The 14512-nt window shown below is 50.6% G+C and overlaps 4 protein-coding genes across 4 annotated transcripts; 2 read left to right on the top strand and 2 right to left on the bottom strand.

Moving 5' to 3' along the window:
- Window positions 1-729: 729 nt before the first annotated feature.
- Window positions 730-3449, bottom strand: BDQ94DRAFT_33602 (zinc-coordinating transcription factor SFP1). The gene is made up of 3 exons (XM_026775516.1): window positions 2462-3449; window positions 1308-2370; window positions 730-1260 (listed from the first exon to the last, which is right to left on the bottom strand). Exons 1-3 carry the CDS (start codon window positions 3109-3111, stop codon window positions 946-948), a joined length of 2028 nt encoding a protein of 675 aa, XP_026626213.1. The 5' UTR covers window positions 3112-3449; the 3' UTR covers window positions 730-945.
- A 3916-nt stretch (window positions 3450-7365) lies between these two features.
- dus3 (tRNA dihydrouridine synthase DUS3) lies at window positions 7366-9967 on the top strand. The gene is made up of 3 exons (XM_026766313.1): window positions 7366-7735; window positions 7796-9730; window positions 9788-9967. The coding sequence occupies exons 1-3, from the start codon at window positions 7527-7529 to the stop codon at window positions 9870-9872; spliced, it is 2229 nt and encodes a 742-aa protein (XP_026626212.1). The 5' UTR covers window positions 7366-7526; the 3' UTR covers window positions 9873-9967.
- Window positions 9968-10069: 102 nt separating this feature from the next.
- Window positions 10070-11330, top strand: BDQ94DRAFT_33562 (putative BAP31 domain protein). Its single transcript, XM_026775514.1, has 4 exons — window positions 10070-10360; window positions 10508-10642; window positions 10693-10796; window positions 10856-11330. The coding sequence occupies exons 1-4, from the start codon at window positions 10340-10342 to the stop codon at window positions 11244-11246; spliced, it is 651 nt and encodes a 216-aa protein (XP_026626211.1). The 5' UTR covers window positions 10070-10339; the 3' UTR covers window positions 11247-11330.
- A 1282-nt stretch (window positions 11331-12612) lies between these two features.
- On the bottom strand, window positions 12613-14421 carry mdm12 (ERMES complex subunit MDM12). Its single transcript, XM_026775515.1, has 2 exons — window positions 12773-14421; window positions 12613-12719 (listed from the first exon to the last, which is right to left on the bottom strand). The coding sequence occupies exon 1, from the start codon at window positions 14253-14255 to the stop codon at window positions 12948-12950; it is 1308 nt and encodes a 435-aa protein (XP_026626210.1). The 5' UTR covers window positions 14256-14421; the 3' UTR covers window positions 12613-12719; window positions 12773-12947.
- Between the last annotated feature and the right edge of the window lie 91 nt (window positions 14422-14512).

Genomic DNA, 14512 nt, shown 5'->3' with positions numbered 1-14512 from the left:
AATCTCAAAAGAGCAGGCAGGCAAAACAAGCAACAAGAACATAGCGAGTAAAAAGCTCTATCAGCAACTCAGCCAGTCAGTTCGAAAGTCCCATGTTTCTCCAACAACACCAACAACACACCACAGGCAAATAAGAACAAGAGACGCAAAAACGAAGGAAGTAATGATAGCAAAGAAAAGGAAAGGGAAGAAAATGACACAAGACACGCAGTGTAAGAACCAGAAGCCGGTCTGAAAAAGGAGAAAACATTATCTACAGAACTAAGTGACGCCGGAGTACCACCAGTAGTTACTTTTTTTTTTCCCTGGTCTTTCCTTGTCTCCAAGCTGCGAAACCTCATTGTGCCAGAGAAAGGCAAAGAACAACAACCACCGCGTTGCTCCAACTTTGCATATCCAGTAGAAAACCTTGCGCTAAAAAATTGCTTTTCGTTCTTTTTTTCAAATCCAAAGTCGTCCTATCATCCCATCGTAACCGTACTCCAGATTCTGTTTCTGCAGGGCATGACAAGCCTTTGAGAAAGTTCTGATTAGATGACTCGGTATCGTGGATCGCGAAGGAGCCCAGCAATGGAGACGTGACAATGGAAGACGACATAAGCAACCCCCAACTCTCTGTTTTGATCCCGAATACACATGACCGTGAAAGCTAAGCAAATGCCAGGGGCAAGCAAAAGAAACCAGAGAATCCACGCCGATACGTCTATCGGCTAATGAGTCGTGGAAGATCTTCTTCAAAGTCTTGAAAGGACTGATTTATTACCAGACCAAAGCACGGTCGTCCCAAACCGCGATTGACATGACGTTCATACCATTAACTCCAAGCCACCAAACCTATCATTAAATCGTATTCCGCGCGACGAAGCCCTCAAAAATCGTCGTCGAATTAGTGTGGGAATAATGATGCGTAAAATTGAATTGCATGTCGTTCGTGATATGGGGACCTTATAAAAGACCCTCTTCACCGATGCCAGGTAGGCCAGCCCCAGCAACGTTGATGTTCTGCCCTTGCATGACGCCTCCACCAAAAGCCAAGTTCCTGCCTGCAGCAAGCTGGAAGTCAGGATTGCATGGCGGCGAGTGCGACTTGTGATATTTAAGACCATTCAGGTTCTTATAACGCTTGCCACAGACCTCGCAGCGGTAGGGCTTCTCCTTCTCCATACCAAGTGTTCCAGGATATGGAGTCGAGGTCTCGGGATTGACGATGGAAAAGGTGCCGTCTGCGTTGTCATGAAGCTGCTGGTTATTGTGGCCGTGCTAGGAAACAGTTAGAAAAGCTAAGTGGTTTGGTTCGAAAGACTTACAGCTTTGTGGTATTTCAGACCATTCTGGTTCTTATACGCCTTCTCGCAGCCAATGACTGGGCACCGGAAAGGCTTAGGTTCCTCGTTGGGAAGGAGAGCAGTGGTATCAGGAACACCTGCCAACAACTGTTGCTCTCGGATGCGTCGAGCGATCTCACTGTTGGGACCATACTGTGCTCCACTTAGCTTGAAGTGAGCGTTGGGAGTGTTAATTCCGCCGGTGGGGCTAAACAACCGTTTGGCTGGTTCGTCGATACACAAGTCTACCATATCGTTGTTGTTCCCAGCGAACCTTCCAAACTGAGACTGGCCCTGCATCATTGGGTTTTGCATAGCCAGATCTCCGAAGCCACCAAGCATGCTGTCATCGAGTTCTGCCGGCGTCCCAGGTGCAGACGAGTCTGGTGTGGTCCGGAACTGTGAGTTCTGTAGAGGGTTCGCCATCAAAGTAGGAGTATTGACGGAAGAAACTGTTGGGTTGTTCTGCAGCGATAGAGGGCGCCCAGAAGCAACGGGAGTACCGGGCTGAGAGCCTTTGAACCCTTGGTGTCCTGGAAGCATAGATAGATTCAGATGCGGAACCCTTTGGTTGGCACTGCCAAAACCTCCTTGGCCTCCATCACGCGACTGAGGCGCGAACAGCTGTGCAGTGGCGGCATCGTGGTCACCCATCGGCTCATCGAGTTCCATGTCATCAATGGTATCCATATCCGAATGCTGCTGAGTGTGAGGGACCTGACTCATTTTCCGCTGCAAGTCCAGAGTCCTATCTGGTTGCAATCCACGGCCTTGATTATTGTTTTGCTGACCCTGTTGCTGCTGCGCCATCGCCACCGCAGCCAGGGCCGCTCTACTGTCGCCTTGACTGGGGCGGTGGCCCTGCTGAGGTGACTTGGTGGCGTGAGCTTCTTCATAGTGCTGCAAAAGATCGTGAAGCGTCGGAAGGGTCACCCCACAACAATTGAAGTCGCGCATGAAGTTCGCCTCCAGCTTGGGTAAATATGAGGATGAATGAAATGACGGTGACTGGAAAGTGAACGGAGATGTGCCGGTCATGATTATGCTAGATGATTCATCGTCAGCTTCCAGTGGCCAAAGCACTTGCGCGATCAGGGGAAACCGAAATGATTCCCATAAGGACAAAGGACACTCACTCATCGCGAATCCAACTGCCAACAGACACACCACCCCAGCTCATTCCACCAACTAAACTTCCTGCCAAAGACTCACGCCGGCCTTTATCGCGGTTGGAGCCGGACATTGAGATGGGCTTCGTTCCGTTGCCCCATTGTGCAGTAGCTGCACCGATAGAGTCCTTGCGAGGAGGCGGGGCCTTGAAGACGCTGAGACCAACACCATTTGCATGGGATAGACTGCCTGTCCGTTCTCCATTACCAGCTCTCTGCAGAGCAGACGTCAGATTCGACGCCTGCTGTCCGGGAGGAGAAACGGAACTCTGGCGGGTGGCAATGTCGATCGGAGCGGCTGCACCGGTCATGGTGTTGGTTTGTATGGGGGAGGAAGGAAAGAGAGGGAAGTCGAGATCTGAATCAAAGTGAGAGTGTAGTTGCTGGCTGTAAAAGTACGGTGAGGACGTGTCGCCGCCGATGTCGAGTGAATTTCGAGTGAACGAGGAATCCGAGAGCTTTTCCCTATCCGGTCTGCGCAACGGTACGCCAAACCCGAGGGGAGTGGTGACGGGGGTCGAGTCCCTAGTAGAGGCGCAATCGAGGTCCCCGATAGAGGGAGAGTAATGAAGAGAGGGAGGAGGAGGACTATGCGTCGCTTCTGACGACCCGAGCATTAAGGAACGATTCCACGACGGCGGTTTTGGGCGGGATCACACAAGGAGTGTCCACCACCCTCGGATGTTGTCCCGCTTTGGCTGCGGAACTGTGACGGATTCGGGAAAGGTGGCGGGACGTAACGATAATACTTCGTCGATGCAGTCACGAAAGGCAAGAAAACAAATTCAAAGATGCAGAGAAAGAAGGTAGTCGCAACAGTAGTAGATGGCGATGATGAGAAGTTGATGATGGTGTAAAAGAGTATGATGAAGATGGGCGATGGTTAATGGGGGAGGGTGTGGGCAACACACACACACACGAGGAACAACACCCAATTTCACCGACAGCAGCGAAGTCAGGAAGCCCAGCAACTGGCGGCAAGCAGCAACGACCGGAAAGGTCCAGGTAATAATGACTAGAGGAGTGACTGGACCTGGGGGGGCAATTCACGGCACCACCTTCACTACTAGGATGATTCTCAAACATTACCGTTTTATTACGCCCCAATCTGGTCATGTCCGTCCATGACCTAAATTACGGTACATCCCGGACGAGGCCCGCACTTGTCTGGATTGGGTAAGAAAGACACTTAGTCATGGTATGGCTGGGGCCACCCATAACTATTTCCAGGCAATCAGAGCTGCCCAGCATCTGCCCAGTGCCCAACGACGAATCTTCTTGCGACTTACTATTACGTATGAGGAGGGCGGAGGATCCATGGGAGGTTTCGACCACTGACTCCAGTGGCCAGCACAGCTTCTGGTTCCCTACGGCTTCTAGCAGGTGGGCCCCCTTTAGTAGCAATGAACTTGACACCGCTTGCAGTCTAGTCGAGTCACTAGCGCTTCTTCGAAAAGTCGATGATGATGACGGCGGTGGACTGGTGTGTAGCTACTGCTGCAGGAGATCCAGAGGGGCGTCACCCTTGTATCGTGCGTTATGTATGAAATCGTATTACCGGGGAGTGGTCCCCGCTCCAGTTCCCGGTCTCTGTATTATTACGGATCTGGACCTACTTTTGGTGGTGCTACTCGCTAGTAGTCACTACTATACTAGCAAGTCAACCAGCTCATTCACCTGCGTCGTCCTTGCAACGTCCACATATCCCACTATCGTTTTGTCTGTCCGTGCGGATATGCTTTCTCAATTTCGGGCTCATCCGCTCTTCAGAAGATTTAGATGACTCGACCCTTCCAGAAAACAATATGCTTGTGCAACATTGTAACTCTTCTCGGAGCCTTGAATGTCTCGTACTACCCTCAGTGAGCACGCTACCTACCCATGGTTCACATGCGCACTATATCCTGGCTGAGATCCCTCCGGGGACTTGCAGCCTATGAAAGTACTCTCACATTCTGAAGTTATCCGATGGACCGGTCCTAGAACCTGGATCCTTCAATCCGGCGGTGTCAATAAGGGTCCAAAGCTTGTCATGCCACACCAAGCCAGGTGCGTCGGCTAGGCAGTCCAACCAACGCAACCCCCACAGAATCCGAAATTCAGTACTCAACACGGGATCTTGATATTCAGGAACTTCTGCGGTGGAGGTGGACCGGAAAATGGAGGTTCAGGCGCAATCGCTGCAAAGTTCAACGTGCGTTTACTATCAGGGGCTACAAAGCTTTCTATGGTGCTATTGGAGGGCCTGGCTGGTGTTTAACATTGGCTACCTTCTTATCGTTCGCATCGGACATTCCACGACATCCGTCTATGCTCCGCGATACCCTCTTCAGTAAGCCCCGATCTCTAGTATGCCCGAGTCAGTACCGATATGACGATAAGCACGAAGCACGGCCACTTATCGCTCCTTTTCAGCACTGGCCATATATCAATGACATCAATAGTATAGCAGCCTCACTTGTAAACGAACGAGGCAAATGGGCGGTCTGTATGAACGTTTCTTATACAAAAGTACTGATAGATCGGTGTATCAAAGAGCAAACCCTCCCTACTTGGGCGCTAAAATGGTCTAGCAGTATTAACATACACACCGTTCTCCCGCTCAGCATGGTCTGCTGATAGACCAGATCGCCTGGTATTGGTTGGGAGGTGAGAGATCGCAGGAATGGGACCAAGCCCCTTTTCCTCCGGGTGCCGATCGCCGCGAAATTCGGGGACGATGAGTTCTCATTCATTCTGATCATGCAATTAGTCTAGGGCATATTCTGGGGGTTAGTTCTTGGCTCCAACACTAGAAGCACTGAAGAAGCATTTCTAATGGTTAGCGGCAATTTTGCGTCTTTCACCGCATTATCGGTCGAGTGACTTTCCTTTTCGGGTGCAAGTGCTGACCATGCAACGATGATGAACAGACTCTCCTGCTGGATTGATGTAACTAAACAAGCCAATATCAACTACCCAGTTTCGGTTACAGACAACAGGGATTGTTGTGTGTTCTCTAATCTCATACTCATCTGGGCAAGCTGAACCGATGCTCCGGCTCTACTGGTCCCCTACCCCTGTCAAGCGCCATCCGTTTGTTTCATCCATGTCTCAACCCTCGAATACCTCGGCTGCGTTTTACCGAACCTAATTTGAGTCAAGTGAGGCGCCTGTATCCACCAGGTATTATCCCGAAGACTCCGCGTGTACGCTACAACGTATATACCGCTTTTCGGAGTATTGCTGCCATCCGCACTCTGATCAATAAGCATTCCTACAGTAGTAGTCACCTTACAGCCGCTACTCTAATCAGGCACCTGCATTCTGGGATGACTGGGAGACACAAGTGACGGATCCCATACATGGTCGATTATGTACATGAATTAGTAGTACTCCCCTTACATACACGGTACTACTCACAGCACATGATGCCTAATGAACTATCCCGAAGCACCAATATCTTCAAATAATCTACGCATCTATGTCGTACAGTTGCGTAAGCTTACAAGAGCCATAAATTCCCAGAAATACCAATATATATACGTACTGCTCAGCAATAAATAGAACCAATTTGCCACCCTTCCATTTCCACGTCCACGGTTCCTGGAATGCCACATGTGCTTTTGTCCCTTGATGTGGATACCATGATCCATCCACTTTACAACGAACCGCAATGCAACCCCTTCAACCTGTACCTGCCTCATGCAGATTATACTGCAGCAACCCATACACATAATATCCACCCATCCAAATGCAAAAAAAGGGGGGAAAGCCAGTATGCAGCATACGTAAATAGCACTGAGAAATCGCTCAAGGCCATAAACAACCAACCCCATAGTTATGCACTGGACTATCACTGCAGTAAAGTAGACGCATCCCGACGTTCCTCTCCCCCCGGACTTTATCCCGTAAGGTCAGGCTTACACAACAGACGATTTTAATGTACATGTAACATGATGCATGGGGGAGGGTAGTTAATCCTCATCAGGACATAACAGATCAGCAGGTACAAGCGCTAAGCAGAGTGACTAAAAGTAAGAGGCGCAGGAGATCTTCGCATCGTTTCGAAATTGCCCAATGCTAGAGGCGTATTCGTAGTCCTGTGACCTTCTTGCCAAGATGGAATTGACTTTCTGGGTTGTTACTGAAGTTTGAGGAGATGATTAGTACTGTTGTAGTGGTGAACGTGATGGAGGTGTTGAATGGTCGCCAGTCGGATATATCTCCGATGTAGTATTTGTCTTGAATACTTTTGTAGGAAGTTCTTGTCTTCCAGATGTATTAATGATCCTTGCCACTGTGGTGGAGGCATATCCCACAGTCGTCGTAACATTCGACAAGTACGATCGATCACAGTGATGGGCGGAGCGACAGCATACGGAGACTATGCCTTGATTGGAATCCTGATGGTGGGTAGGCTCGATGCGAGACCGACGGCGTTTGCTAAGCTAGTCAACGACAGGTGGTTGACTTTCTCAGCATTGATCTACCCCCCCATCAAACGGGTCGTTTAAGTTCTTCTAGAAACCCAGAAAATGTGAGCATTGCAAGACTAGGTTCAACTTCGGTGGGGCTCTTGCTCAGTATGTATAGTAAGATTACGCTAGTGTGTTCGACGTTTGTAATGGATGGGGGAGAAGGAGGTTGCCCGGTAAGGCGACGGCAAAGGATCGCTTCCATTTTACCGCGTGTACCGCCCATCGTAACAGCACCTCAGGGATTGGCTGTCAAAACAACAGTTGCCCGCGGGTCCGCACCGCCACTAAGTACTGGTAAGCAACGCCCTGACCGCCTCCGTACCGCCACGCTGGAACTGCCGTGAACGCCACTGCCAGTGCAAACCTTACAAACTGCACCCCTCGAAATTTTTGCCCGCATTAGATTGATTGCGGAGATTCTCGAGGACCGACCGGCATCTTTTTGAATTCGGAAAGGGTCTGGATCACAAGACGCGCTGATTCTAGCCCAATTGTCGCATTGCGCAGTCCAGTCCCTTTGGTAATTCGGTAGTCATTTCCTTCCTTTCTCTCGAGGAAAGCGACTGTTCACAATGGAGCCGACAACCGCTCAGGAACAGCTGCCCGCTCCAGAGGCTAATGCGCCCAAGCGTGATCCGGAGAATGGCGATGCCGCTGCAGACCACCAGGCCCAGGAGCCACCCTCGAAGAAAGCCAGACTCGATGATTCGGCGGATTCTAACGGACAAACGGCTGATGCGCCCGCCCCGCGTATGAAGGGCGTTGCTCCTATCAAGCCCGAGTATGTGATTGACCTAAATCTGTTTGCGATGCGCCCGCTCTAACCGACTTCCTCTGCTAGGTTTATTATCGACCAACAACCCACGAGAGGCCAGACCGCTTCCGATGCCAACGCTGACGATGCTGCGGAAGCTGCACACCACGACGGGCGCGCCGATGAGCAGAATGGAAAGAAGAAAAAGAAGAAGACTGGTCAGAATACGAACCGCACGTTTGGTCGATCCGAGGATGCGAAAGGATTGTGCTCTAGTGTCAACTTCAGGCCTGAATTCTCTCCTGCCGAGTGCACTTTCGGTGAAAAGTGTCGGTACGAGCATGACCTGCGCACATACTTGAAGGAGCATAAGCGGGAAGATCTTACGACGTTCAATGGCATGTGTCCTGTCTGGGATGTCCACGGAAAGTGCTTCGTGGGCTGGAAATGTCGTTTTGTCGGTTCACACTCGGAGGAGCGAGAGACTGCCGATGGAAGGAAAGAGTTGGTTTTTATTGAGGATGAGGAGCGCAAGAAGAAGGTTCAGCGGCTTGTTCCCTTTGCTGGAGAGGACGGGGCTGTGAATGTTGCTTCGATGGAGGATAAAATTGCCTTGGCGAGGAGGAAGATGGACTTCCCAAGAGCTGGGCCGTATAGTGCTTGGCTGGAAAACACATCTAGGACCATTGAGAAGGAGCTCCACAAACGGCATCGTGCTGCGCCCGTAGGAGCTGAAACCAAGGATGGAGAGTCTAAGGATGCAGAATCTAAGGATGCAGATAGCAAGGACGAAAAGGAGGAGAACCGGGCTATGTACGTTGAGCCGCCATTCATGCCATCAGAGAAGCGCCGACTGTACTTTGGACCCGAGACACCGGCACTGGCGCCTTTGACTACCCAAGGCAACATGCCTTTCCGAAGACTTTGCGTCGAGCTTGGCGCACAATTTACCTATTCTGAGATGGCCATGAGCTTGCCCTTGATCCAGGGTAACAAGTCGGAGTGGGCCTTAATGCGAGCCCATGAGTCGGAGATGCTCCCTCCCACGATGCTGCCCGGGGCAGACATCGTGCAGGGCTATGACAACTCCAAGGACATGAAGTTTGGTGCTCAAATTGCAGCAAACAAGCCCTGGCAGGCGTTCAAGGCTACAGAGGCACTGGCTAAAGTTACTCCAAACCTGCGTGTCATCGATCTGAACTGTGGCTGCCCGATTGACCTCGTCTTCAAGGATGGTGCTGGCTCTGCTCTTCTGGAGCACCCGTCGAAGCTCGAGAAGATCATTCGTGGCATGAACACTGTTTCGGATCAGATTCCTATCACGGTCAAGATCCGTATGGGAACGAAGGACAACAATCCGAACGCCTTGAAACTGACGGAGCGTTTGCTGCTTGGGGGCTACGAAACCAGTCTGCTTCATCACGACGGCGCCGCAGGTGCAGCGGCTATCACTCTTCACGGCCGTAGCAGACAGCAGCGTTACACCAGACAAGCTGATTGGGAATACATCTCCGAATGTGCCGCCTTGATCAAGCGCCTGAACGAGAAGACTGACGCGGTGACGGATACCATCCGGGAGCCTGACGCCCGGACGCAGCCAAACGGCGGGAAGGTTTACTTCCTGGGTAACGGTGACTGCTACTCTCATGTTGACTACGATAACCACATCAACAATGCTGGCGTTGATGCTGTTATGCTTGGTCGCGGTCCTCTGATCAAGCCTTGGCTGTTCGAGGAAATTCAGGCGGGCCAGTACCTTGACAAGTCTGCTACGGAACGTTTGGCAATGATTGAGAAGTTCTGTAAGTACGGTCTGGAGGCATGGGGATCCGATGAGCACGGTGTTGGTACGACTAGACGCTTCTTGATGGAATGGCTGAGCTTCACTCGTCGCTATGTACCTATCGGGTTGCTCGAGCATCTTCCCCCCTACATTAACGACCGGCCCCCGGCTTTCAGAGGCCGAAATGAGCTTGAGACACTGCTGGCCAGTGCCAACTACAAGGATTGGCTCAAGATCTCGTAAGTACCTTCTTCTGACCGGCTCACTCTTTCGAACTCATTCTAACAGCCTTCTAGGGAGATGTTCCTCGGACCGGCTCATAAGGACTCCAAGTTCGAGCCCAAGCACAAGTCCAACTCGTATGACGAAGCGGAGGGTTAAACACACACCGTCTAGATTAGGATTAACGCATAGAGATGATGTACATACCACAGCTAGCAATCATATGCAATGAGAACTACACACTTTAGATAAACCCTGTTGCTATGACGTAGACGGCAGGCTGAGCCGCGGTCGATATAGTCACGTGCACGATCACAGCTCCGGGCGGTAATGACGTCTTCCTCTCACCAGAAACTGCAAAAAGACCACCTCATCTCCTGAACTGCCCAACCGCTGCTCTGTTCTGGCACTGTTCATGCCAGTATATTAGCTAGGAGTACTTCTTTGATAAACATTGTCCGCCTTACGCCTGATCGATCCTTCAGGTTTTTCAACTCCTCTTGCGTGTTACCTCGCACCTTTGTTTATCTTTGCAAAACAAACCCCACAACCACTGCTGGATATCCAGCCAGACTTGCATTTTGAAGCATCTGCCGGAAGTTTATTGAACTACAACATTAGACAATATGACTCTTTACTACAGCCTCGTACGTACCGCCATTTGTTGTTGACTCTTCCCGCAATGGCATGGAGTTCGGGATTGTTGCAGCCTGCGGCCTGCAGCCCCTGACCCGCGCACTCCCGGATCATCAGATAATATGTCGCATCAACATGTGCTTACAATATGGTAATAGGTTTTCTGCCTCTTGGTGTTTGAGATGGCGGTCTTCATGGGCCTCATCATCCCTCTTCCATTCACCGTGAAGAGGAAGCTCTTCGCTTTCATTTCGGAAAGTCCGATAGTAGCTAAATTACAATATGGATTAAAGGTATGTTATTAAACATTGTCTAACATTTGCAATTACTCATCAAGCTATAGATCACATTCATCTTTATCCTCATCCTCTTCATCGATAGTGTCAACCGCGTATACCGTGTGCAGCTGGAGCTGGCTTCCTTCGGCAAAGAGGGAGGCACCATGGGGTATGCTTCCGACGATCCAGGCCCTTTTTAGCATTGCACTGAAACAGTTACTGACCTAGCTTTCGCCACAGAGCCGCCGCTCTCGGTACCGATCGCATGGAAGTCCAAGCCCGGAAGTTCTACTCGCAGCGCAACATGTACCTCTGTGGATTCACCCTCTTCCTGTCTCTTATCCTCAATCGCACTTACACCATGATCCTTGACGTCCTCCGTCTTGAGGACAGAGTCAGACTCCTTGAGGGTGACAAGAAGGCTGGCGGTAAGGACTCCGCTCGTCTTGCGCAGGCCGGTGAAATCGGTGAAATCGGCCGTCTGAAGGAGGAGCTTGCAGCCAAGGACCGTGACATTGAGACCCTGAAGAAGCAGTGTGAGGGTCTCACCCGCGAATACCACAAGCTTGGTGATCAGGTGTCTGGTGAGAAGGATGAGGCTCCCAAGAAGGACCAGTAGACCTCTCTTGGGTGTGCCGCGAGAAATACAATCGTGAGCTTGTTAGGCCAGTCGGGACTGTAAATTGATCGCTCTTTGGGGCTGATTGATTGTACATCACGCCGTCTGCAAGCTACCCTCTTATGTGCATTTCGGTTACCATATCTATCGGGTCTGGATGAGGCGGAATGTTGACAACGACCGCCTGTTGGTCGGATGAACCAGCTGTTATCTTGAAGCGCATTGGTGGAGTGGATCATACTGGTGCAGTTTTCGGGAAAGAAGTTGTCATTGCAAAACTTAGGATTATCTGGCTCATCTGGGTTATCACTTACAATGGAGCAAAAATACCATTGTCTAAATCAAAATGTAGGCATTCGGTAAACACAAGAGCGATACATCCACAGATACAAATATACGCCATTGCCAACATTTGAAAAATACAGTAGTCAATAACTCTCAGATCAAAACCCAATGTAGAAAGAGGGGCCAACGATCAGGTCGAAGCACCTGCTTGCGGTTCCATCGTTCCTCTTTGATCAACACCGCAGTTTACTCACAACAACAACAACCACCAAAGATAGGATTCTCACACTCAATACGACTCCCAAGTACAATGTCCAAGAACCGAAACCTTCTTCTACTCACTGCAACATTTCTTGAATCTCCATCCTTCTTACCCTGAAGAGCAACAACAGCTGCTACTATACCCGAAAACCATTTACAACCTCTCACCCTGACTCCTCATGGCGATCAGACAAGTCCCACCTTAGCAAATAATTACGAGTGCTTTGTCTACATCGTACAATAGCTACCAGCTAAGCCATTAATCCCTCATTGTTTTCATCAATTTTCGTCAGCTAACCTGCTCATAATGCTAGAGACAGTCAGGTAGACACCAGCTGACAGACGCCCCCACCCACCAACTTAAGGAATCAAACGCTGACGAGAGACGAAGAGAACGAGAATGAAAGTAATGAGCAAGCGAGGGAGTGAAGAAAATCCACTGGTTCCCGCCCTACTCTTCCCGCCTGGGGCCGTTCCGAGGGGTGTGGGCCTGTCACAAGGATCATGAGGTTTGGTTTGCAGAGTTCGGTTGGCTTCATGTCAGCTAACTTGGCATGACCAGATAAGTATGTGTCTTAGACTAGGAAATGGACTAATGGAACTGTAGCCAATGCCGGCTGTCTGTTTCATTCTATTCAAGGTGAGATGGCTAGCAATGAATTCGTTGTACTTGGAGGGGTGGTCATCAGTTCTTTCCTGTGTGGAACTTGAATACGCTTGGCTGGCCTGCTACTACCAAGTATAAGGTAGTAGTGAGGAATTACTTACATTGACTGCTACGTCACGAGAAACAAGGGGGTGGCGACAAGAGCAGTCAGTTGTTAAGGTAATTGGCAGGTATGACAGAGATGCGCGTGGGGTCTGACAGGAAGGATTTGTGCCAGGAACGCTTTCCCGCAAGCGATGAGGTTTGTGGCTACATTGCCCCTGAAGGAAGTTTAGGCATGATTCTTCAATCGCTAGGGAGGAGAGATGCATGCGCTAAATTGGATATAAAACACTGCAGTCTTAGTGCCTGTTTCTGACAAATCGGTGGGTTCGAGGCGGTCTGGAGCACACGGTAGGACTCAAATAGTCGATCAAACCCTAAATCCTCACGGGTTTAGACCAATGCGAGTTGACAATGTTCTTCCGCGGCCCATATCTACAGCACAACTAGACCAGGAATGTCCAGAAACTAGGATAGACGAGCTCCTCCTCGAATATCCGCCGCACCTGTGCGAGCACAAACCGTTCCACTTTGCCGACGTTCTTGAGGACTTGTTTGCCATCTTCTTTCCGACCAATCTCACTCTCAACTCGGATTTCTTGCAGCAGTCCACCCTGTCGCTTTGCAGAGACGGTCGCATCCCCGCCAGAGCGTGAATACTCGGTTTGAGCACCGACGTCCGGCTGATCAGACCCAATCAGCGCGTCCGCATCTTCGGATGACAGGAAGCAGAAGTGGACCCGCTTGCGGATGTACGCGACCACTGCAACACCATCAAACGTGATCCCTGTGACATTTAGTTTCAAGGGTAGTCCCACGAAACTGGGCATAGGATAGTCCAGAAGAATTTCCGCTGTCAATGACAGCCGCACATCACCCGCGTATTTGGCGTGACACAGTACTTGAAAATCCTCGGGCCGGCGCTCTCTCATTCGAGGAAATCGCAGAGGCTCTTCCGAAGTAGGGTCATCTAAATGTCCATGCTCTTCGGGGTGTGATCCATGGTCAGGACCTCCTGCTCCATCACCATTATTTTTATTGGACCCGGATGGATGAGAAGGTAACGTGCTTGATGTTGATGGGCGCGAAGTCGGATTACTGCTGTCAATGTCGGCTTCCGGACGCGATTGGTGGGCAGTAAAAATTGGAGGCGGTGGACGCCCCCTATTACCAGGGCCCATCATCCCAGAATCATTCCATCCGCCTGCGAACGGAGATCCGCCTGCAACTGCAGCAAGGGGTGTCTGCGTCCCTGAAAGCCCACCAAGTGACATCAGATGGTAGCCTAGGGTCGATGTACCTCCGGGTATACCAGGAGTGCCGGAGCGGAAATGCGGATTGAGATGGTCGCTAAGAGCTATGGGAGATCGCAAGGCCGAGGGCTGGAAGCCTTCGGTAAAAGGATCACGCAGCGATTGATTTATTGCATTATCGTCGCGGAAAGATGATTCATTGAGCTCTGGATGAGTCCCATGCCACGGTGAACCATGCCCGGAGACAAGTCCCTCAGATACATCGGACGCTTCATCGTCTTCATCTTCTTCATAGAAGTCGGCGAACGGTTCGCAAAGGTCCTTGATCTCGAGCTCAGGCGGGATCGTCCCGAAGTCGAAAGAATGGACTTGTACTGATCGGATAAAGCGTGGCAGAGCAACCTGCTGGAACTTGTCATGAATAAAAGAGCGGATGCGCTCGGCCAAAGCCTCTCCGTCGGGACCGGAAGTTGCGGCGCCCCAGTCAACTTCTATGGACATTACATGTGCAAAACGGCCTTCTATCCGTGGGTGATGACAGAGAAAAGAAAAGGAAAGGATTCGAGAATTGATTCTAGAACCCTGGGGAAAAAAAACCTGAAACAAAGTGAACACCAGGCCGATTAGCTTTTCAGACCATTCTTGTCGGTGACGTCGAGAATCGGAGAGTCGGAGTTGGCGCTTGTTTTTGTCGCGCTTCGGCGGTTCTTGCAGCTGGTGCGCATCACGTGAGATCGCGACAACGTGACCGCCATCAA

The sequence above is a fragment of the Aspergillus welwitschiae genome (assembly GCF_003344945.1).
Source record: "Aspergillus welwitschiae strain CBS 139.54b unplaced genomic scaffold BDQ94scaffold_16, whole genome shotgun sequence".
NCBI lineage: Eukaryota > Fungi > Ascomycota > Eurotiomycetes > Eurotiales > Aspergillaceae > Aspergillus > Aspergillus welwitschiae.
Note: the sequence above shows the minus strand (reverse complement) of the source record. Positions and strands in the feature narration are given on the sequence as shown.

Bases quoted from the DNA above. Each gene is read 5' to 3' on its own strand.
- BDQ94DRAFT_33562 (XM_026775514.1), top strand. From the start codon at position 10,340: ATGACTCTTTACTACAGCCTC. The intron at 10,361-10,507 runs GTACGTACCGCC...ATATGGTAATAG, and splicing joins TGACTCTTTACTACAGCCTC to GTTTTCTGCCTCTTGGTGTT. The intron at 10,643-10,692 runs GTATGTTATTAA...ATCAAGCTATAG, and splicing joins AATTACAATATGGATTAAAG to ATCACATTCATCTTTATCCT.
- mdm12 (XM_026775515.1), bottom strand. From the start codon at position 14,255: ATGTCCATAGAAGTTGACTGGGGCGCCGCAACTTCCGGTCCCGACGGA.
- dus3 (XM_026766313.1), top strand. From the start codon at position 7,527: ATGGAGCCGACAACCGCTCAGGAACAGCTGCCCGCTCCAGAGGCTAAT. The intron at 7,736-7,795 runs GTATGTGATTGA...TTCCTCTGCTAG, and splicing joins GTTGCTCCTATCAAGCCCGA to GTTTATTATCGACCAACAAC. The intron at 9,731-9,787 runs GTAAGTACCTTC...ACAGCCTTCTAG, and splicing joins AAGGATTGGCTCAAGATCTC to GGAGATGTTCCTCGGACCGG.
- BDQ94DRAFT_33602 (XM_026775516.1), bottom strand. From the start codon at position 3,111: ATGCTCGGGTCGTCAGAAGCGACGCATAGTCCTCCTCCTCCCTCTCTT. The intron at 2,371-2,461 runs GTGAGTGTCCTT...TGAATCATCTAG, and splicing joins GGCAGTTGGATTCGCGATGA to CATAATCATGACCGGCACAT. The intron at 1,261-1,307 runs GTAAGTCTTTCG...ACTGTTTCCTAG, and splicing joins GTCTGAAATACCACAAAGCT to CACGGCCACAATAACCAGCA.